The sequence below is a fragment of the Miscanthus floridulus genome, chromosome 17 (assembly GCF_019320115.1).
Source record: "Miscanthus floridulus cultivar M001 chromosome 17, ASM1932011v1, whole genome shotgun sequence".
Lineage (NCBI taxonomy): Eukaryota > Viridiplantae > Streptophyta > Magnoliopsida > Poales > Poaceae > Miscanthus > Miscanthus floridulus.
In genome coordinates, this window is record NC_089596.1 from 89,819,349 (window position 1) to 89,842,802 (window position 23,454).

The 23,454-nt window shown below is 47.0% G+C and overlaps 1 protein-coding gene across 1 annotated transcript; it reads left to right on the plus strand.

The window, feature by feature from the left end:
- On the plus strand, window positions 1-2,423 carry LOC136515952 (protein ACCELERATED CELL DEATH 6-like). Its single transcript, XM_066509394.1, has 3 exons — window positions 1-336; window positions 436-1,104; window positions 2,325-2,423. Exons 1-3 carry the CDS (start codon window positions 1-3, stop codon window positions 2,421-2,423), a joined length of 1,104 nt encoding a protein of 367 aa, XP_066365491.1.
- Window positions 2,424-23,454: the final 21,031 nt, after the last annotated feature.

Genomic DNA, 23,454 nt, shown 5'->3' on the forward strand with positions numbered 1-23,454 from the left:
ATGGTGTCCATCATCGTCTTGCTCACAAGGTACCCTGGCTGTGCTGGGCTGCTCGACGCACAGGGGCGCACCTTCCTCCATGTCGCAGTGGAGAAGAAGAGGCTCCACGTCGTGCAGTTTGCGTGCCACTGCGCGCGATCTTTCAAGCCAGTGCTGAACATGCAAGACAAGGATGGCAACACCGCCCTGCACATGGCTGTCGCTGAAGGGGAGCTGGACATATTCAGATGTCTCATCAGGAACCGCGACGTGAACATAAATCTGCAGAACAACGAAGGGCATACTCCCATGGATATCGCCCTAGGGAAAGTTCATTCTGGATTTTACTTCGGACTGGTAAATTAACAACTCTGTTGCTACTGTTTGTGTTAATTATTGATTCCATATGTACAGTAAGAAACTATCAGTAACTTGCATGTTTGTTAATTCCTGCAGACAGCGCCTCGGAGGATACTGGGCATGCTAAGCTTCGTAAATGCTCAGACTGCCAACCGTCGACGAGACCAGATAGAGGTGTACAAGCCACGTCTAAACGACAAGGAGGAATCAAAGAAGATAACGGAGTTCGCGCAGATCGTGGGCATCGGTTCCGTGCTCGTCGCGACGGCGACATTCGCGGCAGCTTTCACCATGCCGGGGGGCGTCAGGAGCCTCAGCGACGAAAGCGCCAACGCCAAGGCACCTGCCGGCACGCCGGTGCTCGCCGGCGGGTACGCGTTCGACGGGTTCGTTATCTCCAACACGCTGGCGTTCATCTGCTCCACCCTGGCCACCTTCAGCCTCGTCTACTGCGGGGTCGCCGCCGTCGACATACAGCGGCGGTTCAAGCTGGTTTCCTTCTCCCTGGCGCTGCTGCTCTGTGCGGCGCGGAGCTTCTGCGCCGCCTTCGCCTTCTCCCTGTACCTGCTGCTCGCTCAGGTGGAGCACGGGACCGCCGTCGCGGCCTGCGTGATGACGTCCCTCGCGTTGCTCGACGGGCTCTGGTTTCTGATTGCGAGCTTCCACGACACGACGGTGCTCCTTCGTAGAAGAACCAAAACGACGCTGCTGAAACTAGCGACGGGGTTCATAGCCAACATCATATATCTCTTCTGGCCATACATCGTAATCTTTGGCTATATGTCCATCGATGCACTAAAACATTTAGGACGCTTAGCTAGCCACAGCTAGTATTGAAGGCACCGGCAAGCATTCCTTATTGTTTATTGGTTCACGCGAAAAGGAAACTCTCTTACTTTGACTCAGAAGATGAGCTCAAAATGGCTGTGATTCTAGATAAATGTATATGTGCAATGCTGTATCAACTATATGTAAGAATTTGTTCTATCATATATCATGAAACTATCTATTTTCAAATAGGAATAAGTCTATTTTTTATCCCTCAACTTTTAGGTTTGTCTCATTTTAACCCGAAACTAAAAACCTTCCATTTTTTTTACCTTTCATCATGTGCTCCATCTCTCCCTCCAGCTGGTCACCTCCTCCTCTCCTCCCTCTCTCAATGCCACTTCTCATAGCTGTGCCTATTGTGCATGCTTCAGCACCGTCGTTGCCGCTGCACTTGCCTGTTGCGAGCGAAACACACTGCCACCTCATGCTCTGTACGTTTCCGCATGCCATACCTTGCTCGCCACCAAAGATGCATGGATGGACAGAGGAGGCTTGCCATTACCGAGCTCGATTGCAACCTTTAGCTACACCAATTCAAGTTTCCACGTATGACATGAGCACCGAGGTTGCAATCCGTTTCCCACGCCATTTCGCGTGCCCACATAGGGCCCATGCCGCCCCCGAACGTCACTAGTATCGAGAAGAGGAAGAGGGGGCTGCGGATGCCAAGCCAGCGCCGGGAGGAGGAGACACCAAGACGAGGTAGCAGAAAAGCGAGGAGAGAGATGCAACATTCGATCTACTTTTGAAACATCCAGATGCAACACTTAACAACATATGTCTGAAGGCAGTTGAAACACTTGAAATATGCATCTGAAACACTAGCAAAAATACTTGAAAACCATTGTAAAACATACACAATATCTAGATAAAACACTTATAACATATGTGTAAAACATATGCAACATCCAAATAAACGCACTTGCAATATACGTCTGGAAAAACAGATGAAACATTGGGAACAGAAGCTTACAACATACGTCTGGAAAAACAGATGAACATTGGGAACAGAAGCTTGCAACATACATCTACAACCATGGCAACACAACATCCCGATCTACTTCTGCAACATCCACATGAAACGCTTGCAACATACCTCTGAAGCATACGTTTGCAACATGCGTTTTTCACCCTTCTTCTTCCGTATGACACAGCGCAGAGATGGGGATGGGCAAGTGGAGGGCGGCGCCTTCATGGCCCCTTCTGGAGGCGAGCGGAGGGAGCGGCGGGGACAGGCCGCCGGCGAGCGTTGATTGCATTGCGGGCTATCGCTGTCTCAAGCGGACGGAGAGGGAGGTGGGGATAGGCCAGCAATGGGCGTAGGCTGCCGGCAGGCTCTGGACGGGAGGAAGGGGTCGGCTGCCATCGCGTGGGCGCTTGCCGGCAGAGGTGCCGTGGAGGATGGAGTGGGATGGAGGCGCTACGGGGAGTGGGACAAGCGGACAACCACATGTGGGGAGGTTTTTTTGAGAGCACGTCCAAATGGGGGCGGACGCTCGTGGCCAAGCATTATAGATTAGGTAAGTGGAGAGAAAAAGAGCATCGCTACACTCTCTAGAGCATTGGATTTGAACCCCTGCATATATAGGACCACCGGTGTCAAACTAGAGAGCCAACCACTGACGAGCACCACTACGGTGTTATGGATCAACACGAAGCCATGGGGATGGCTCAAACACCGACCAAGATAGGTTTGTGATCTCCATGCACGGCTGGGACAACTGTAAGACCAAACTCGTCATCTACTAGATGAGGGAGAAGATGGGCAAGGGAAGGGAGAGGAAACAATTCAGACAGTCCCCATATAGCAACCTTGTGATTCGCAACGCAAGTCCATACGCATGCCTCCAATGCATGTGAGAGTTGTATTTTTTTCTTTCCAAATATTTCTTACTCATGCGCTGTGTCGGGTGGCCAATACTAGGGTACCCGAAGTGGAGAAGCTAATAACCATCAATGTTGATTCATCCGAGCAGTCAAGAGCATGACTACAGCTTCAATCGACCCCTAGGTATGCAAGCTCCACCTCGCCCGACCTCTGGGGGTGGGCTCCACCTCGCTCGACACCGAGGCCGCAGGCTCCGTCTCGCCCGACCCCAAGGCCATGGGCTCCACCTCGTCTGACCTCTGGGGGCAGCTCCGCCTCACCCGACACCGAGGCCGCGGGCTCTGCCTTGCCCGACACCGAGGTCGTGGGCTCCGTCTCGCCTGACATCGAGGCCACGGGCTCCACCTCACCCGACCTCTGGGGGTGGGCTCCGTCTCACCCGACCCTAAGGCCGCGGGCTTGTAACACCCTCGGTGTTACATTGTGCTATTTTTGTTAAAACACTGCATGAGCATCATACTTATGTGCAAATGTGTATAACATGAATTATAAATCAATGTTCGGCACTTGAAACATTTATACGAGACGAGAAACCAACGTTACGTGTCATGTCACTTGATATCGTTTAGTATTCTAATTGAATTTTTATCGGACAAAAATGCTATAGAACGTCTATGCGAAGTTTGATAAAGTTGTAGTACGTACTTCGTAGGCGACGATGAAATATGTGCGGTCGAGGGCGAGAACAGTTAGCTAGTGCATCCAGTTGCTCTGAATTGAGACTCGACGCGAAACCGTTCGGAGTAACGTCATTTCGCGTAAGTTAAAAAAGGGTCGACGAAGCTACCTTTGGCAAATTTTGTAGAATGATCGGCTTAGGAAGTAGCGCGATGTCATGACTCCAGTTGATAGCTCTAAGTACCCTCGTGCGCATTGAACAACTGGTTTGACGTTTGGAGCATCGGGTACAAGTTTTCAAGCTGCTTTAAAAAGCGTGCATGGCACATGGGTTAGCTCTGGGCGCGGTCACCACTTGGCCTAGCACCGCTGCTGGCTTGCCAGCGCATGCTGCCGCGCCGGCCATGTCCCACTGCTGCGCCTGTGCGTGTACACATGCACCCTGTCCTTGTGATGCATGCCGAGGCCGTCTGCCACCGCGCGCTGGCCGCGGCCACCGCCACTGCTCGGCTTGGCGTCGCTGCTGGCTCGCCCAGTGCGCTGAAGCGCAGGCCGTGTTCTTGTGCCGCCGTGAATGTGACGCGCGCAGGGTCCTAGCGTGGCCACCTTGGCTACCTTGGCTGCCTGTTGTCACTCGCTGGCGTGCAGGTCACCTCATCGTGCCTGACGTGCTGCGTCCGGGATGCCGACCATGTCCTATCGTGCCCTACCCTGCCCTGCTTTGGCCGGGAGTGCGCTAGGTCCGCGCTACACGCCGCCCGTCGCCACGCCGGCACTGCTTCCGTTGACTCACCGTGGCTGCTCGCGCATAGGACGACAACATGCTCCACCATCACCTCGGCATCATGCTGTGCTCTGCTTCTCTTGTACAACGCTGCCCGCTGTGGCACCGTACCGGGTTTTGTCGGTGTGCGGGCTCGGCCGTGTGGACAGCCACCTGGAGCACGTCCTGCTGTTCCCCATAGTGGTGTGTGCTTGTATTTTTGCGTTGACGTCCACAGCTAGGCCGAACCAAGCCGTGCCAAAGCTCCCCTGTCTTCGCTGTCGCCATGGCCAGCGGGACCCCTTCCTTCAATTCGTCATGACCGCAGCACTTTACTCCAATTCATCGCACCCTCGGCTCCGCTAGGTAGTTGGCCACGCAACCGTCCCCACCTTGCTGCGTGTACCGTTGCACAAAGCTTCAATTTCAAATCGTCGTGCCGCCGGGTCCTTAAGACCAGACGGGTGCGCGCCATGGGCAAGCCGCCTAGTCATAGCACCCCGTGGCGATTCATTGCACCACCAGCCTAGCCTTACACTCTTGAGCACCCTACGCACCTTGGTCATAGTGTTGCAGTAGCCCAGCCTTCCCTAAAGCGGTCGTGCCATCGCCGTGCGCCGCCGCATCGTCGGTGCGCACGTGGCCAGCTTGGCTTGGGCCATCTCTGGCCGAACCAACGACGCTACAGTCTCCGTGGGTGGTTCCTTGAGCTCGCTAGCTAATTTGCTTGCTCTGCCTTCGCTGTCGCTCACGGGAACGCACCCGCCATCGCAGGGAAAGGACCACCGCCAGGGAGAGAGCTCAGGGCAGCACCTCTGTTCGTCGTGTCGCCTCCAGTCACTGCACGTTATCATCGAGGTAACCATCGGTCCCTTAGATAGGTAATGGAGGGTCGGGTGACGCTGGCATGGCCGCCCGGTGCCCGTGCCATCGCGTCGGTGCGCGCACTAGTGTCAGAGGACATCAGGAAGTAAAGGGTGTTAGCTGTAAAGCCTGTGACTCAGCGTAATAGTGCTCAGGTTAGTTGTGCGAATGGGGGAAAGAGCGGGGGCTTTTTCGCAAATGCGCCAGGCGTGCGGCTCTGCTGTGGGCCGTCCGCGTTGGGCCGCGACGTGCGTTGCGGTGGTCCGCGCCTATAGCCGCATGCACGCGCGGGCGGGAGGCCATACTGGGCCGAGCCGAGATCCGCCGTGGGCCGTGAGGTGGAAAACGATTTCGCCATTTCAGTAAATTTATTAATGCTTATTCAATTTAGTTTTCAAGCTGAACGTTGATAAATTGTAGTAAATTGTGTAGTGGTCCAAAAATAGTGAGACTAATTTTGTTAGGTTCACAAAAATACCATCTACCTGCTAGTATAGTTGAATTGCAGTTAGCTGTGACGAGTATTGGGTCATAAATTCAAAACTAGAGAGCTAATATTAGGTAGGTTAATACTTGTAGGAATATTTGTGGATAATTGGTGATTGATATAGACACAAAAATTTTACAGTAGGTTCAATAGGTTGTTATGTACTTGCTATAAATTTTGTAGCTTTAAAATGAGTTGCTAAATAAAGTAGCTATTACTCTTGCCTTATCGTATATAGCGTAAATCAGTATTAGGAGTACGAATAACCGTAGTTGTTATAATAATAATGAATGTCATACCTCAACTTATCAGTGACGATAGATAGCTTAGTACCATGTGAAAGGATCAAGATGCCCAAGAGGGGGGTGAATTAGGCTAATTCTAAATTTCTTTACAATAAACAAGTCCTACGGTTAGCCCAATTAACCCCTTGTGCCTAGAAAGTGTTTCTATTGAACTAACACAAAAAAGTTTAGCAACCTAAGGTCCAATCCTAGTCTAGCATGGCAATTCTATGAATATAAATGACAAGAATTGAATTGCTCAAAGTAAATGCTCAAAGTAAAGAGAGGAGAGGAAACACGGTGATGTTTTGTCGAGGTATCGGAGAGTCGGCACTCCCCACTAGTCCTTGTTGGAGCACCCGCGCAAGGATGTAGCTCCCCCTTGATCCGCGCAAGGATCAAGTGCTCTCTACGGGTTTATTCTTTGACACTCCGTCGCGGTAAATCACCCACAACCGCTCACAACTTGAGTTGGGTCATCCACAAGCTCTCCGGATGATCACCAAGCTCCCAATCACCACCAAATAGTCTAGGTGATGGCGATCACCAAGAGTAACAAGCATGAACTCTCATTTGACCACGACAAGCCTAATGAGAAGGGTGGATGCACACTTTGCTACTCTTAATCTCACTAATGAGGGCTATCTTTGGGATTCTCAAATCTCAATCACCTCACTAGGACTTTGCTCTTCTTGGCACTCACAAACATGTTTCTCAGCTATTGGAATGAGCAAAAGTACCCCCACACACGAGTGGAGGTTGTATTTATAACACCGGCTGAAAAACAAACCGTTATGTGCTTTTGTGGGGTGACCGGACGCTCCGGTCATGGGTGAGTTCAACCCGCACACCAGTGATTAAGTGCTGACCGGACGCTGGGCAGGGTCCGGTCATCACTGACCGGACACGTCTAGTCGCATTTTACCTTCATTGGAACCTTACTGTACTCGACTGGATGTTGAACCCCCACGGTTCGGTCAGTACTGACCGGACGCGTCCGGTCATAGATTTTCTCTTCAGGAACCTTACTGGAGTCGACCGAACGCTGGCCCTCAGCGTCCGATCGCGCCAGACGCAATCTCCTTGGTCAAATGAACTAAACGGATCCTGCGGCCAGCGTCCGATTAGTATTTGACCCTCCATTCACTTCCAACTCTCGATTATATGTGAATGAAGTTTGCTCCATTGGATCTAAGGGCTATTTTGGAGCTATCTAGCGCTAGACTTAGCAAGTGTGCACCACACCTAACTCACTAGACTCACCTAGGTCAAGCTACCTGTCCATACCCCCTTAATAGTACGGCCAATGGAAAAACAAAGTCCTAAACTACTCTAAGAGTCTCTCCAACTCCAATCGACACTTAGAACTAGTCATCCTTAACCTTGTCGTCCATCCGTTGAAAACCGAAATGATTTCCATCATAGGGGCATGACATCCATGATCGCCCAATCGATCTCCATTACCATGACCTAACTTAATTGTCTCTGCAAAACACACGTTAGTCATAGTAATCTTGTATTGTCATTAATCACCGAAACCCAACTAGGGGCCTAAATGCTTTCAATCTCCCCCTTTTTGGTGATTGATGATAATACCACCTCGAGTATATAAAAGAGTTGAGGTTTTTAACATGCTTGGATCATATAAGCTTTTGTCAATAAGAACAAAAGAGTTAGATAAGCTTATAGGACCCAAGCCATCATAATGTACTCAAAAGATATGAAATAAGCATGAGTACAAATAGTGAAGCTCATTTGCATCGAAGTAAAACACGGAAGCAAAGCAAATGAGCATAGCACAAGTGATATGACATATAAAGGAATTCAAAGTAGAGAGCACACATGTCATATATCACAATCACGTAGATATCACTAACACATAGATATAAATGTATGCATGAAAGTAAACACACGAATGCATAATAGTAATAGTGTATCACACATAAAAACTCCAAATGTAATAATATAAGCTAATAGATAACTAAGCTCCCCCTAAATAAGTTGCTCCCCTTGAGTCTACATACTCTCAAACCCTCTCCCCCTTTGGCGTCAAACACTAAAACCTAAGGGTCGGTCGGCAGGGCTACAGCAGACGAGTCGGGCGCTGAAGTACGAGGAGCAAGCATGAACTGGGTACCATCATCATCTGACCCAGAGCTCTGAGCAGTCCGACCCTCTATAGCTGGTAGTGTCGCTGAAGCGGTCTAGGTCTGAGCTAGGACAGGTGCTGCCTGTGACTCTACTGGTATGCCTGTAGTAGGATCTGAAGATGCAACTGAGGAAGGAAGCCTCTGTGTAGTCATGGCGACAGGAGCTACTGTAGAAGGACCTGGGGCATACAAATGTGGCGGTGTAGACTGCCCTATCAACTCGCTGAAGGATGCTCCAAGACTCCTGGAGACTGAAGTGTCTAACTCAAATAGCGAGGACGTCTGACCCGGTGTGAAGCCCGTCTGATAAGGTGTGAACTGCGGGGCTACCACTGGCGAGGATAACCACTGGGACACATGTACTGTCGGTGAAGCAAACTACTCTGGTGGCTGTCCTAGACTCTGAAGCCCACTAGGCTGTATCGCTAGAGTCGTCGAAGTGGTACCATGGTGACCAAGCTAGGGCGAAGGCTGTGGTGGTGGAGCCCCAATGGCTATCACTATATGCTGCATGAATCCGAGAAGCTGCTGCTGCATGAGTAACTGCTGCTAATGCATGGCCTGCTGCTACTACTGGATGGCCTGCTGCTACCTCTGAAACTCATCCTGATGAGTCTGGAATTGTATGAATGTGGCAGTAGTCTCCTGAGCCTGTCTGGCCTGGTCCTGTCTCATCCGCTCTAGTATAGCGAGCAAAGCGAGATCCGTCTGCAGGGCAGGTGGAGTTGAGCTGGAACTATCGGCCTCTGCATCATGTCTACGTGGAGGCATCTAAGGAATAGGTAGGTAGTCGTCATCCGAACTATCACTAGGCCCGCTCCTCTCCTACTGAGCTTCAAGCTACTCCTCCTCAATAGCTGCTATACCTCTAATAATCTCGTTCTGCTGAGCTGCAGACTCTAGTATATCTAGACGATGGCGAGACTGACTGGGTGCCTATGGTGTGCTATGCCTGATCCTCTATGCCAAGTTATAAGCAAGAAACTCTATGGTGGCACCACTGTACTCAGCAAGCATCTCTGGAGATCTAACTATCACTGCTCTATGGGTAAGGAATGTGATCCAGTGAGCATAGGGTAGCTGCCTACGACCCTTAAAGCCCTTAGCTATCGTGTCCTCCATCTCAGACAGAAGAAGATCCCAAATATCAAACACTATCTGCTGCATCAGGACGTTGAGGAGCCATAGCTGGATGCGAGTCAAGCCCTCTCTATATCCCATCCTGGGAAGCAGTGTCCTCCTCATAATAGCCTCTAGTACTCGAGTAGTCAGAGTAAGATCACTGGGGTTCCTACGTGAGCCCTCGCCAAAAGGCTCCTTGAAGCAATGGCGCACAAGATCTGTAGGGGGCACCATGCCACCATGAGGATGCCTGGGAGGCTCTGTCTGTCCATAACTGACAGGAAGCTCCTGTAGTCTTAGTATCTCCCTGACCCTCTGACTTATCAGTCGGTAATCTCTACCTCTGAATGCAAAGTGAATAAAGTTATGGTGCGGGTCAATAAAGAGAGAAGCATAGAACTGATGAACCCAAGATGGAACATATAATCCTGTCCGTCCAATCAAATCTGTCAACCCCGGTAGATATGCAAGGTAGGGGCGAATGTGCTCTCCACCTGCTGCGACTATAGCCTCAATGTTGCAGACACGCTGAGATCTGAAAACAACACCACTATTCAAATATGCATTGTAGAAGTCCTCCTACAGTGGCGTGTAGAAACCCTCAGAAGCTCGCTCATCCCTCCTCGGAGGAAACCACACCTCAAAGTCCACAAACCTCAGCTGTTGAACCTGCTTGGCCACGGTGGCCCTCAAGTCAAGATGGATCACTAGAGGCAGACCCTGTGGTCTAGGCGGTGGACGCAAACCATTCCGCTGTGTCTCTAGCCTCAGTGAAACTGGAACCCGAGTACGACCAGAGCGGCATAACTATGGCTAGGGTGCTGGCTCTGTCTCCTCGGCCTGCTCACCCTCCTGAGTCTCCTATGCTAACTAGGGCTACTGCTACTATGACTCCCCATATGGCTGACTCTCATCAATAACATGACGTTGTCCTGCAACCGTGACAGTCCTAGGTGGACCACCATGAAGGTGCTCAACTCGCTCGATTCCAGCCCTTGCTTCCGGTGAAAGCGGCTAATCTACAATCACAACTCCACTATGTGCACCTCCTCGTTCGACACGATCTATGGCCTCTACTACTGCTGCTGCTCTAGCTGTCTATTCATCTAGGTACTTCCTCTTTCTGGTCACCAGCTTCTTAGCTTTTACATCTGTAGGCAGGCGAGGCGGGGCCTCTGATCATCATCTCCTAGACCACCTCCAACATTCTTTGTGCGAGCCATCTGATGAATCGGAAGAGATCAACTATTGCTGACAAATACCAACTGTCAATCTATCGCTTTCGAGGCTTGGCCGCGATCTGTACTCACGAGCTTGGCCTTGAGTTAACTGACAACTACAACTGACACCTTAAGGGCACCGACTCACTGCACGATGGAATAGATAGATATACAAATAAATACAATATATCTAATAGATGCGAAACCCTATGAGAGCAAGCAATTTAGGTATGAAATTGAAGCGACTGGTTTGCTACCTGATGAACCAGTGATCCGAAGAAAAGAGAAGCATCACGCAGGGAACCTCTGAATCCAGCTAGGGTTAGGGTTCACGATGTAATGTGGCTTGGGTAGGAACTTGGCGGTTCTAGGGCACAGGCTTGCTCGGCGGCGCTGGTGAGCTGCGATGGCAGTGGGCTACGCTGGCGCTTGGGTAGTGGACCTAGCACAACGGCACGACTCTAGTGACATGGGGCAGTGGCGTGCGGCGGTGCTGCTATGGTGGCACATAGGCGTGGCGATGCTGGTAGTGGCGACATGCGGTGGTGCGCGGGCCCGGCTGTGGTGGCACCGGGAGGTGCGGTGGCACGGGAGCAGAGGCACGGGAAGCTGCGGTGGCGTGGGAGCTCGAGGAGGCAGCGATGTCGGCTAGGGTACAGTGTAGGGGTACGGCAAAGGACTGAGCGGCTTTATATGGGGTCCCCCGCCGCGACGAAATAGGAAACGGATTAAGAGATTGAGATCCGCATGATTCCTACTGATTGGACACTCCAGTGACAGTGACCAGACGCTGCCACCCAGCGTCCGATCGATTCCAGAGAGGTCTAATTCCTCTGGAATCGTGACCGGACGCGTCCGATGGACACCAACCGAACGCAGCCAGGGTCCGATCAGCTAGCCTTGAAGTCTTCATGATCGACTAAACGCTGAAGCTCCTTCTGACTGGATGCTGGGAAAGCACTATTTGAGCATTCGGTCACTCCTGCTCGGTAGCTGTTCACTTCCTGTGAACTGACCAGACGCTGGACATAAGAGTCTGGTGCTACGTCCGGTCACTCCTTCTTCAGCAAATCTTTAAATTCCTTCGCGCTTCCTGTTCCCAATCAAGTCCCAACTCAAATAAGATCCAAATAAACACTAATTGGGACTGATGTGAGTGACCTCTCTCAAACCCTCAAGTTTTTCAAAGTATTTTGCCTTAGGCTATAATTCTTTTTAAGAAATTAGGCAATAAGAGGGCAATTTGAAGAAAAATGACAAACAACAATCATGCATATGCAATGCAATACTTGAAAGTAAATCTAGTTGCTTGTCAAGTTTGATCCAAGGTTAAGCTTCTTCACATGCTTTTCGACGGTTATCTTAACCATGTTAGACAAGCCCTATATGCATTATAAAGCATTAAACATGTTGTATGTTACAATGCAATGCAAGGGACAACACAAGCTCATCTTTTAGTGAAGTTACTAAAATCAAGTACATTGAGCTCATTCCGCAATCTACAAAATGTTACCTCATCTAGCGGTTTAGTAAAGATATCCGCTAATTGATCTTCGGTCCTTACACCTTCTAGTGATATATCATTTTTAGCAACATGATCTCTAAGAAAGTGATGGTGGATATCTATGTGCTTGGTGCGAGAGTGTTGAACCGGATTATTTGCAAGTTTTACCGCACTTTCATTGTTGCACAAAAGAGGTACTTTTTCTAGAACTACGCCATAGTCTAGCAAAGTTTGTTTCATGTAAAGTATTTGTGCACAACAAGCACCCACGACAATGTATTCCGCTTCGACAGTGGACAAGGCCACACTATTTTATTTCTTGGAGGACCAAGATACAAGTGATCTACCAAGCAAATGACACCCTCCGGATGTGCTTTTTCTATCAACTTTGCATCTGGCATAGTCTGAATTGGAATATCCAATTAATTCAAATCTAGCTCCTTTGGGATACCAAAGGCCAATGCTTGGTGTGTGCTTAAGGTACCTAAGGATTCTTTTTACGGCAATTAAATGTTATTCCTTAGGCTTAGCTTAAAATCTGGCACATATACACACACTAAACATGATGTCGGGCCTAGATGCGGTTAAATAAACAAGCTACCAATCATAGAGCGGTAGAGAGTTTGATCAACCGTGTTACCTCCCTCATCTAGGTCGAGATGTCCATTAGTTGGCATTGGTGTTGTGATTGGCTTACATTCATCCATCTTGAATCTCTTGAGAAGATCTTTTGTATATTTCTCTTGAGAGATGAAGATCCCTTCTCTCATTTGCTTGACTTGAAAACCAAGAAAGAATGTAAGCTCACCAATCATGGACATCTCAAACTCTTTTGACATCAATTCATCAAATTCTTTGCATGAATCTTCATTTGATGATCTAAAGATGATATCATCAACATACACTTGGCAAATGAAGATATGCCCATCAAGTTTCTTGGTGAATAGTGTGGTGTCGACCTTCCCAATTGTGAAGCCCTTCTCAATAAGGAAGTCCCGAAGGTGCTCATACCAAGCTCTTGGGGCTTGCTTAAGCCCATGTAGTGCCTTGGACAACCTATAAACATGATTAGGATATCTAGGGTCTTCAAACCTGGGAGGTTGATCAACATAGACTAGTTCATTTATAAAGCCATTTAAAAATGCACTTTTCACATCCATTTGATATAATTTCATTTCATGATGTGATGCATATGCAAGGAGGATACGAATGGCTTCTAATCTTACAACCGGTGCAAAGGTCTCTCCAAAATCCAAACCTTCAACTTGAGAGAACCCCTTTGCAACTAGTCTTGCCTTGTTCCTCACAACAACACCTTGATCATCTTGCTTGTTTCAGAATACCCACTTTGTTCCAATGACTCTTGCACCTTTTGGCCGCTCTTCAAGAGTCCACACTTCATTTCAAGTGAAGTTGTTCAACTCTTCATGCATGGCATTTATCCAATCTAGATCTTGAAGAGCTTCTTCAACCTTAGTAGGCTCAAAACAAGAGACAAAAGAGTGATGAGCAATAAATGAAGCAAGTTTTTGTGAACCAGTCATTACACCCTTTGATGGACTCCCTATGATGAGACCTTATGGATGATCTTATAGTAGATGTGTATTTCTTCTATTGACCACTTGAGGAGGAGGTTGTGGAGCATCAACATCTTGTGCTTGTACCACCATTTGCTCATGAGAGACATGAGTGTCTTCATTTTCTACTCTCCTATCTTTTTCACCATCTTGTGGCACACTTGATGAAGAGGGTGGATCAATCACTTGTACATCATCTTTAGGCTTGATGTCTCCAACCGGAATATTCTTCATGGCCTCCCTCAATGGTTCATCACCTACATTATCAAGATTCTCATGTGCTCCTTGGGAGCCGTTAGATTCATCAAATTCCACATCATATGTTTCTTCAACCAAGCCGGTGGCATGATTAAATACTCTATATGCTTTGGACTTTGATGAGTAACCAATAAGAAAACCAATATCACAACGTCTTTGGAACTTCCCTAGGTGTTGCCTCTTCTTGTAGATGTAGCATTTGCAACCAAACACCCTAAAGAAGGAGACATCCGGCTTCTTCCCATTGAGCAACTCATAAGGTGTCTTGCCAAGAAACTTTTGAAGGAATAAGCGGTTGGATGCATAGCATGCGGTGTTGATTGCTTTCGCCCATAGAGCTTCGGGGGTGTTGTACTCATCTAGCATTGTTCTTGCAAGAGTGATCAATGTCCGGTTCTTCCTCTCAACTACACCATTTTGTTGAGGAGTATAAGTTGCAGAGACTTCATGTTTGATTCCAACCTCATCACAATATGCTTCAATGTTGGTGTTGTCAAATTCTTTGCCATTGTCACTTCTTATCTTCTCGAGCTTCACTTCAAATTCATTTTGTGCTCTTGGCAAACTTCTTGAAGTAAGATGCAACTTTGGATTTGTCATGAAGAAAGAATATCCATGTATACCTTGAATAATCATCAACTATCACAAGACAATAAAGATTTCCTCCCAAACTCTTGTATGTTGTTGGTCCAAATAAATCTATGTGAAGGAGTTTTAGCACTCTTGCGGTTGACATGAAAGCTTTGGTTGGATGAGTATTTGCAACTTGCTTGCCGGCTTGACATGCACTACAAAGCTTGTCCTTCTCAAACTTCACATCCTTCAACCCTCTCACCAAATCATTCTTCATTAGCTTCTTGAGTGAGCTCATCCCAACATGAGCAAGTCTTCTATGCCATAGCCACCCAAGTGTTATTTTGGTGAATAGGCAAGTCTTTAAGTTTGCATCTTCGGAGGTGAAGTCCACTAGATATAGGTTGTTGTATCTAAATCCTTTGAATATCACTTGATCATCATCCTTCTTAGATACAACAACTTTCTTCTCGGTAAACAAGCATTGAAAGCCAAGATCACACAATTGTCCATTGGATAGCAAGTTGAAACTCAATGAAGCAACATATAGCACATTAGAGATGGAATGATCATTTGATATTGCCACTTTGCCCAATCCTTTAACCTTGCCTTTTGAATTATCTCCAAATGTGATTCTTTCTTGCCCATCTACTTCTTCATCTAGTGAGGTGAACATACAAGGATCACCGGTCATATGTTGTGTGCAACCACTATCAATAACCCAATAACTTCCACCGGTCTTGTAGTTCATCTACACACAAGAGATCAAGCTTTAGGAACCCAAACTTGTTGAGGGCCCTTCCCCTTCTCAACAAGTGACTTAGCAACCCAAATTTTCTTAGGCCTATTCTTGTTTGGAGGTCCTAAGAACATCACTTTCATCTTTCCACTAGAATCCTTTCTAAGCATGTAGTGAGCATTGAAAGCAAAGGGTCTAGCATGCTTGGGCAAGGGTTGTGGTGGTGGAGTTTGGCACTCATGAGCAAAGTGGCCTTCTTATCCACACTCAAAACATCTCTTTGGCTTTGACTTTGATTGTTGTTGTTGAGCTTGAGCCTTCTTCTTCTCTTGATTTGCCATGTACCCAATGCCACTTCTTTCCATCTTCATGACAGTGTTCATTAGGAGCTCACTTTGAAGATACTTGCCTCTAGTGAACTTGCTCAATCCAATCTTGAGATGCTCTTTTTCCAACTTGAGCTTCTTGTTCTCTTCTTTGAGTGCATCACTGCTTTTTATCTTCCTTGAGTGCAACATTGTTTCTCTCTTCCTTGAGTTTCTTGTTTTCTTCTTTTAGCTTCTTATTCTCAAGAATCAAGTTACCATCATGATCAAGTGTTTCTAGCACAATGGTGTTGTTGATTTTGAACTCTTGAAACTCTTTCTTGGGCTTTTCATTGTCATGCTTGAGCTTGACATACTCATCATAATCATTGCACTCAACCACTTGCTTGCCTTTGCTACTAGATCCTTGCTCAATGCTCTCATCAATTAAGTCATCACATGATGTAGCTATATCAATCCTAATAACATGGTTAGTAGCATCATATGGCTCATTGGTTAAAAATTTTTGAGCAATGACAAGACTATCATGATTAATCTTGAGAGTAGTATATTCTTCTTTTAGCTTGTTATGGCTAGTGATGAGCTCTTTGTGCACCCACTCAAGTTTATCATTTTTATCTTTAAGCTCTTTCTTAGAAGATTTGAGCTCCTTGAGTTTGGATGACATAGCATCATTTGCTTCTCTAAGCTCAACATTAGCCTTTTCCACTATATCACACTTAGCTAAAAGAGAATCATTCTTTTCTTCTAGTTTGTCATTCTTAGCTCTACTCTTTCTAATGATCATAACATATTGATTTAGCAATTTAACAAGATCATCATAAGAAGGTGATTCATATTCATCCTCATCACTATCGCTATCACTATCATCATTTTTAGCATGATCATCATCACTACTATCATCATGTGATACCTTTCGATCACCCTTGGCCATAAGGCATAGGTGTGTAGAGGATGATGGCGATGGTGGCGGTGAAGATGATGAAGAGTCAATAACAATAGCGGCCACCTTCTCATCGTCACTATCATCATCGGATGATCCACTAGATGAATCAATGTCCGTGAGCCAATCATCGACGATGTAGGCCTTTCCACTCTTTTTCTTCTTGTGGAAGTCCTTCTTCTTGCCATCTCTCTTCTTGTATAGCTTGTTCTTTTTCTTCTCATCTTCATCTTCATTGCTTAAGTCATCTTTCTTGCCCTTGTTCTTGTTCTTGAACTTGTCTTTCTTGGGCTTTGTGCATTGGTGAGCTAGATGACCAAGTTCGCCACAATTGTAGCAATCCATCTCGGAGATTGGCTTTCTTCTTGAGCTTGTGAAGAACTTCTTCTTCTTGCCATCAAACTTGATGCCACTCTTGTTGAGCTTCTTTAGCATCTTGGTGGTTTTCTTCACCATGAGAGCAAGGCTTTCATCATCAACTTCATCATCACTTGAGCTCTCATACTCAAGCCTTGCTTTGCCCTTCTCTTGGCTAGCTTTGAATGCTAAGTCTTTTTCTTTCTTCTTTGTAGAGGATGAGCCATCTTGAGGTGTAATGTGCATGTACATCTCATGAGCATTGATCTTTCTCAAGATTTGTGTCGGTGTAGCAGTGGAAAGATCACCTTGATATAGCATGGTCACAATATGCCCATATTTATCAATGGGGAGGACACTCAAGATCTTTCTTACAACATTGGATGGTTGCATTTGAGTGAGTCCAAGCCCATTGACTTCCTCTACAAGAACATTCAAATGTGAATACATGTCATTAGCACTTGGAGGAAAATCGTCCCCCTCAAAGATAGGCGGCTCTAAGTATTCCAACATCTAGAGCTTCTAAGTACGCCTCCATACGAATTTTCCAATAAGGAAAATCGTCCCCCTCAAAGATAGGAGGAGGTCCATCCCCATGAGACATCTTTCTCTAAGCGGTTAAGCTTAAAAATGTAAGCACGAGGCTCTGATACCAATTGAAAGGATCAAGATGCCCAAGAGGGGGGTGAATTGGGCTAATTCTAAATTTCTTCGCAATAAACAAGTCCTACGGTTAGTCCAATTAACCCCTTGTGCCTAGAAAGTGTTTCTATTGAACTAACGCACAAAAGTTTAGCAACCTAAGGTCCAATCCTACTCTAGCATGGCAATTCTATGAATGTAAATGACAAGAATTGAATTGCTCAAAGTAAAGAGAGGAGAGGAAACGCGGTGATGTTTTGCTGAGGTATCGGAGAGTCGCCACTCCCCACTAGTCCTTGTTGGAGCACTCGTGCAAGGGTGTAGCTCCCCCTTGATCTGCACAAGGATCAAGTGCTCTCTATGGGGTGATTCTTTGACACTCCGTTGCGGTGAATCACCCACAACCGCTCACAACTTGAGTTGGGTCATCCACATGCTCTTTGGATGATCATCAAGCTCACAATCACCACCAAACTGTCTAGGTGATGGTGATCACCAAGAGTAACAAGCACGAACTCTCACTTGACCACAACAAGCCTAATGAGAAGGGTGGATGCACACTTTGCTACTCTTGATCTCACTAATGAGGGCTCTCTTTGGGATTCTCAAATCTCAATCACCTCGCTAGGACCTTGCTCTTCTTGGCACTCACAAACGTGTTTCTCAACTGTTGGAATGATCAAAAGTACCCCCACACACGAGTGGAGGTTGTATTTATAACACCGGCTGAAAAACGATCCGTTATGTGCTTCTGCAGGGTGACTGAACGCTCTGGTCATGTTGACTGGATGCTCCGATCAGTTCAACCTGCACACCAGTGATTAAGTGTTGACCGGACGCTGGGTAGGGTCCAATCATCACTAACCGGACACGTTCGGTCACATTTTACTCTCACTAGAACCTTACTGTACTCGACCAGATGCTGAACCCCCAGGGTCCGGTCAGTACTGACCGGACGCGTTCGGTCATAGATTTTCTCTTCAGGAACCTTACTGGAGTCAATCGGACACTGGCCCTCAGCGTCCGGTCATGCCAGACGCAATCTCCTTGGTCAAATGAACTGGCCGGACCCTGCGGCCAGCGTTCGGTCAGTATTTGACCCTCCATTCACTTCCAACTCTCGATCATATGTGAATGAAGTTTGCTCCATTGGATCTAAGAGCTATTTTGGAGCTACCTAGCGCTAGACTTAGCAAGTGTGCACCACACCTAACTCACTAGACTCACCTAGGTCAAGCTACCCATCCATACCCCCCTTAATAGTATGGCCAAAGGAAAAACAAAGTCCTAAACTACTCTAAGTGTCTCTCCAACTCCAATCAACACTTAGAACTAGTCATCCTTAACCTTGTCATCCATAATTTGAAAATCGAAATGATTTCCATTGTAGGGGCATGACATCCATGATCGCCCAATCGATCTCCATTACCATGACCTAACTTAATTGTCTCTACAAAACACACGTTAGTCATAGTAATCTTATATTGTCATTAATCACCAAAACCCAACTAGGAGCCTAGATGCTTTCAACGTGGTCGATAGCACTAGCTTAGTAGCTAAATTGATGTACTGTTATTTTAAGAGTTGTTGTTATATTCCTAAGCAATGCATCGTCATTTCATGCATGTAGATCATGAGCTGGTAGACTTCATGCCTGTCGGCGAGCTAGAGTATGACGAGGTGATCGAGGAGTACAAGGAGGATATCCTCGTGTAGGAAGGAGCCCAGGAGCCTATTGGTGCTGACCCTACTAACTCATCGCCTGCCCAAGGCAAGCCTCGGTGCATAACTCCTATTTTAATGATCACTGATTATATATATGTGATGTGCATTTAAGTTATAGGTATTTTATGGAAACTACATGCATAAATATATCTACCCATGAGTCCTACTAGTATAGGGTGAATGGCTGCTATGCTCAGGATGTCGGTAGCGTGAGTAACCTACTGTTACTCGCAAATAGGTGACAAAAATATGATCACTCATGATAAAAATGATGGAAAGGTAAATGGTGACTGGGCAGGGATATGGGTTGGGTATTGGTGGGTGTAAAGGATTGTGTCCTATGGCCAATAGGGCATAGCTTGGTTACACTCTTTCCCTGTCTGTGTTGATTAAGGACTGGTCGTTGCATATGACTCTAGGCAAGTCACAGATTTATTATCCCGAGCGCATACTTGGGTATGGGCGCAGGGAAGACTTGTTGCTCTCTTATCGTGGATCCGGCTCTTTTTGGATCGACTGATTAGAGGCAGAGATGGTGGAGGTCCTTGCACCACACTGAGTCCGGGACTTAGGAAGTGGGGGCTTGGAGTCCAAGTTTGGATGGGGACCTGGACACCCGGGATAGAAGAGTGATGGGTTAGTCCTGCTTGTGCCTGGGGTACAAGTGGGGCATGTGTTTTTAGGGCACCCAGCTAGGCACGTTGATTCACGAATCATCGGGCGATCCAGTATGGCTTGTTTGTGGTTTAGCACCGTAGTAAGAACTGAAAGTTGAAAGGAGAAGAAATGGAACTGATTGCTCAACTCTTGCTTGAAAATAGAATAGGTGCTTATATAGACAAACTAGATGATAACTTAACACGGCTGATAATAATCCATAAATAAGGACTCACTATTAGTATGGCTTTCTGCAAAAAGAAACCAGCAAACCATAAAGCTTATCATATTCCTTGGAGTCAGGAAATTATTCCCACTAGTTGGATAAGTCTTGCGAGTATGTTGTGTACTCAGGGTTTATTTACCCCTGTTGCAGGTGATGCTTGAGAAGTACCTTGTGTGGAGGATTCTTCTGGTGGGCTCAGACGGATCCTCATCCCTATCGCTAGATGTATTTTTTTTAAATTCCACTATTTATCATTCCGCACTCTAATATTTGGTATCATAATAATGTACTTTTTAAGAAACTCTGATGTACGAAATGGACTTGTATTGTAACTCGTTCTCATTATTGGATCCTTAGAAAAAATGTGGATCTTTTGGGTTCTCCCTTGGGGTGTGCCCGACGGATACTGGCCGATGTAGCTTGCTTTCGGGGTGCTTAGTGTCTGGTGGAAGACGAGCGCCACCGTAAGCGTGCTATTTCGGGCGGTTCTGCCACAGTTGGTACCAGAGCCAATAATGGTCACGAGTTCATCACTCTTTTTCAAAACTAAAAATTTGACCAACAAAAGCTTTATGAAAAGTAGGATGCAGTTAAGTTAAGTAAATAAGTATGAGCCCTAGCAATATGGTCTATCTAGGATAGCGGCACTGGTTTTATCTAATCAATTTTCTGCAGGTACACTGACTTACGTTGCGTAAGAAACCGCTTAGTATACGGAAAGTGAGTATGCGAGATGCCGAAAATTTTACGAATGCCGCTATATTCTGGCTTGAGTGAACGTGTAGGCCGAAGCATGCATAATAATAGCATCTTACTTCAACTGAAATCCCCCTTCACGTATAATTGAATTAGTAAATTGATAGGACTAACTAAATGAATGCTTTAATAAATGTGCTATCATTTCTCCAATCCCTCGTTTCCGATCGAAAGGGTGTGCTAATGGATGGTTCCTATCTCTTACAGATGAACCTAAGGTCTAGATGTGGAAGCACTAGTGCTAGGGCAGCTCACGGGCTTGGCGAAGGCCAAGGCGATAGTGGCCAGGCCCATGAGCACAACGGGGAGACCCATGGGGCTCTGCTTTTGGCTCCTCCTCCACTGCCACCACCGCCTCCGATGACCCACGCCGAGATGATGGCAGAGTTGTTGGTGGCTCATCGAGAGTCAGCTTGTGCCATGGACATAATGGCACAAGCTATTGCGGGCCTCGTCCATGGAGGCGACGGGGGCAACGGTGGGAATGGGGGTGGTGCCCATCATCCTGAGGGACCATCCTCTTTCCAAGAATTCCTTAAGACTCACCCACCCACCTTCACCCCATCTGATGAGCCCCTAGAGGTGGAGCACTGGCTTCACACGCTGGAACAGAAGTTTCTGCTGCTCGACGTGGCCGACGAGCAGAAGGTGCGCTTTGCAACGCAGCAGCTTTTGGGGTCCACAGGTGCATGGTGCGAGACCTTCCATGCCATGCAGTAGCCTAATCATCTGGAAACTTGGCAGGAGTTCACCACCGCATTCCAAGAGTTCTTTATCCCTACTGGTGTCATCAACCAGAAGGTGACTGAGTTCCTAGAGCTGCACTAAGGGAATCAGTCAGTGATGGACTATGTGAATAAGTTCAATCACTTTGCCTAGTATGCTGGCAGTCAAGTGGATACTGATGACAAGAAGAAGGACCGCTTCTTTCATGGTCTCGCTCCCATCCATCAAGAGAAGCTGTACACGATGAACTATCAGACCTTTGGGGCACTGATGAACGCCGCCATTGCCATGGAGGGTTTTCAGTGGGAGTCTTAGGCCAATTGGAAGAGGAAGCGGGTGGCAGCTGGATCCTCTAGCTACCCTCACACATAGAAGATATAGGTTGTCTGGTGGGGGCCCTATCAACCATCCGGTGGGCCTTCATCTCGACAACTCCAGTGACTTTGCAAGCTTCCTCTATACAGTACCGTGCACCTCCATAGCAAGTGTAGCCCTAGCAATCTTAGGGATAGCAGGTCCCACCTTGTCAGGGGTTCAGGAACAAGCCAGGTGCTTGCTTCAAGTGTGGCAAAGATGGCCATTATGCCCGAGCTTGCCCCTAGAACCAGCCAGCTCAGTCCGCTCAACCGTCAGCAAATTTCAGGCTTGTCAAAAGGACCATAATCAAGAAGAAAGTGCCTAGCAGATCAGGCCAGGTGCATTTCACAGATGCTGAGTAGATTCTGCAGTAGGAGCCGGTGATGGCTGGTATGTTGACCATCGACTCCCATCCAGCTTTGGTGTTGTTTGATTCTAGTGCATCACATTCCTTTATGAGCATGGGGTTTGTAGAGTGGCACAACTTACCACTTATGGCTATACCATATGCCTATAAGATTCATACTGTAGGTTCACAATTGCTCATCAATACCCGCATAGATACAGTAAGTTTGGTATTAGCCACCCACACTTACCGCCTACAGTTCATGGTCATGCCAGGGCAAGGCAATGATGCTATTCTTAGAATGAACTGGTTGTGGGTGTATGGGGTAGTTTTGGATATGAAGAAGAGAAGTGTAGAGTTACAACTTCCTTCTTCTGAGGATAGGATGTCTCTTGTGGTACCCTCAGACCTAGTATTACATGTTGCTGCCCATGCTGAAGCATCTCCTGATCTTACCTCCATTCCTGTGGTATGTGAGTTCCCAGATGTTTTCCCTGAAGATCTTCCTAGTTTGCCACCGAATAGAGAGGTAGAATTCTCCATTGAGCTTGAGCCTGGTACTGCCCCTATCTCAAGATGCCCATACCACATGGCTCCAAGGGAACTAGCTGAAATGAAGAAGCAACTAGAAGAGTTGATGGACAAAGGTTTCATCCGTCCTAGTTCTTCGCTATGGGGTTGCTCGGCTATTTTCATGAAGAAGAAGGATGGTACCTTGCGGATGTGTGGGGATTATCACCCCCTTAATGCGGTAACAGTTAAGAACAAGTATCCTTTGCCCTGCATAGATACTTTGTTTGACCAATTAGCTGGTGCCAAGGTGTTCTCAAAGATAGATCTCTGATTAGGCTATCATTAGATCAAGATCAGGCCACATGATATATCAAAGATAGCTTTCTCTACTAGGTATGGGCTATATGAGTACCTGGTGATGTCTTTTGGTCTTACCAATGCACCTGCCTTCTTTATGTACCTGATGAATTTAGTTTTCATGCCAGAGCTGGATAAGTGTGTGGTGATTTTCATTGATGACATCCTAATCTATTCCAAGAATGATGAAGAGCATGCCCAACACCTATGGATAGTACTGACTCGATTAAGGGAGCACAAGTTGTATGCTAAATTCAGCAAGTGTGAATTTTGGTTAGATCGAGTGCAATTTTTGGGGCATGTGTT

Excerpts from the sequence above, each read along its gene's own strand:
- LOC136515952 (XM_066509394.1), top strand. The coding sequence starts at position 1 with ATGGTGTCCATCATCGTCTTGCTCACAAGGTACCCTGGCTGTGCTGGG. Across the intron at positions 337-435 it reads CTGGATTTTACTTCGGACTG|ACAGCGCCTCGGAGGATACT; the intron begins GTAAATTAACAA and ends TAATTCCTGCAG. Across the intron at positions 1,105-2,324 it reads ATCTCTTCTGGCCATACATC|CGCAGAGATGGGGATGGGCA; the intron begins GTAATCTTTGGC and ends CGTATGACACAG.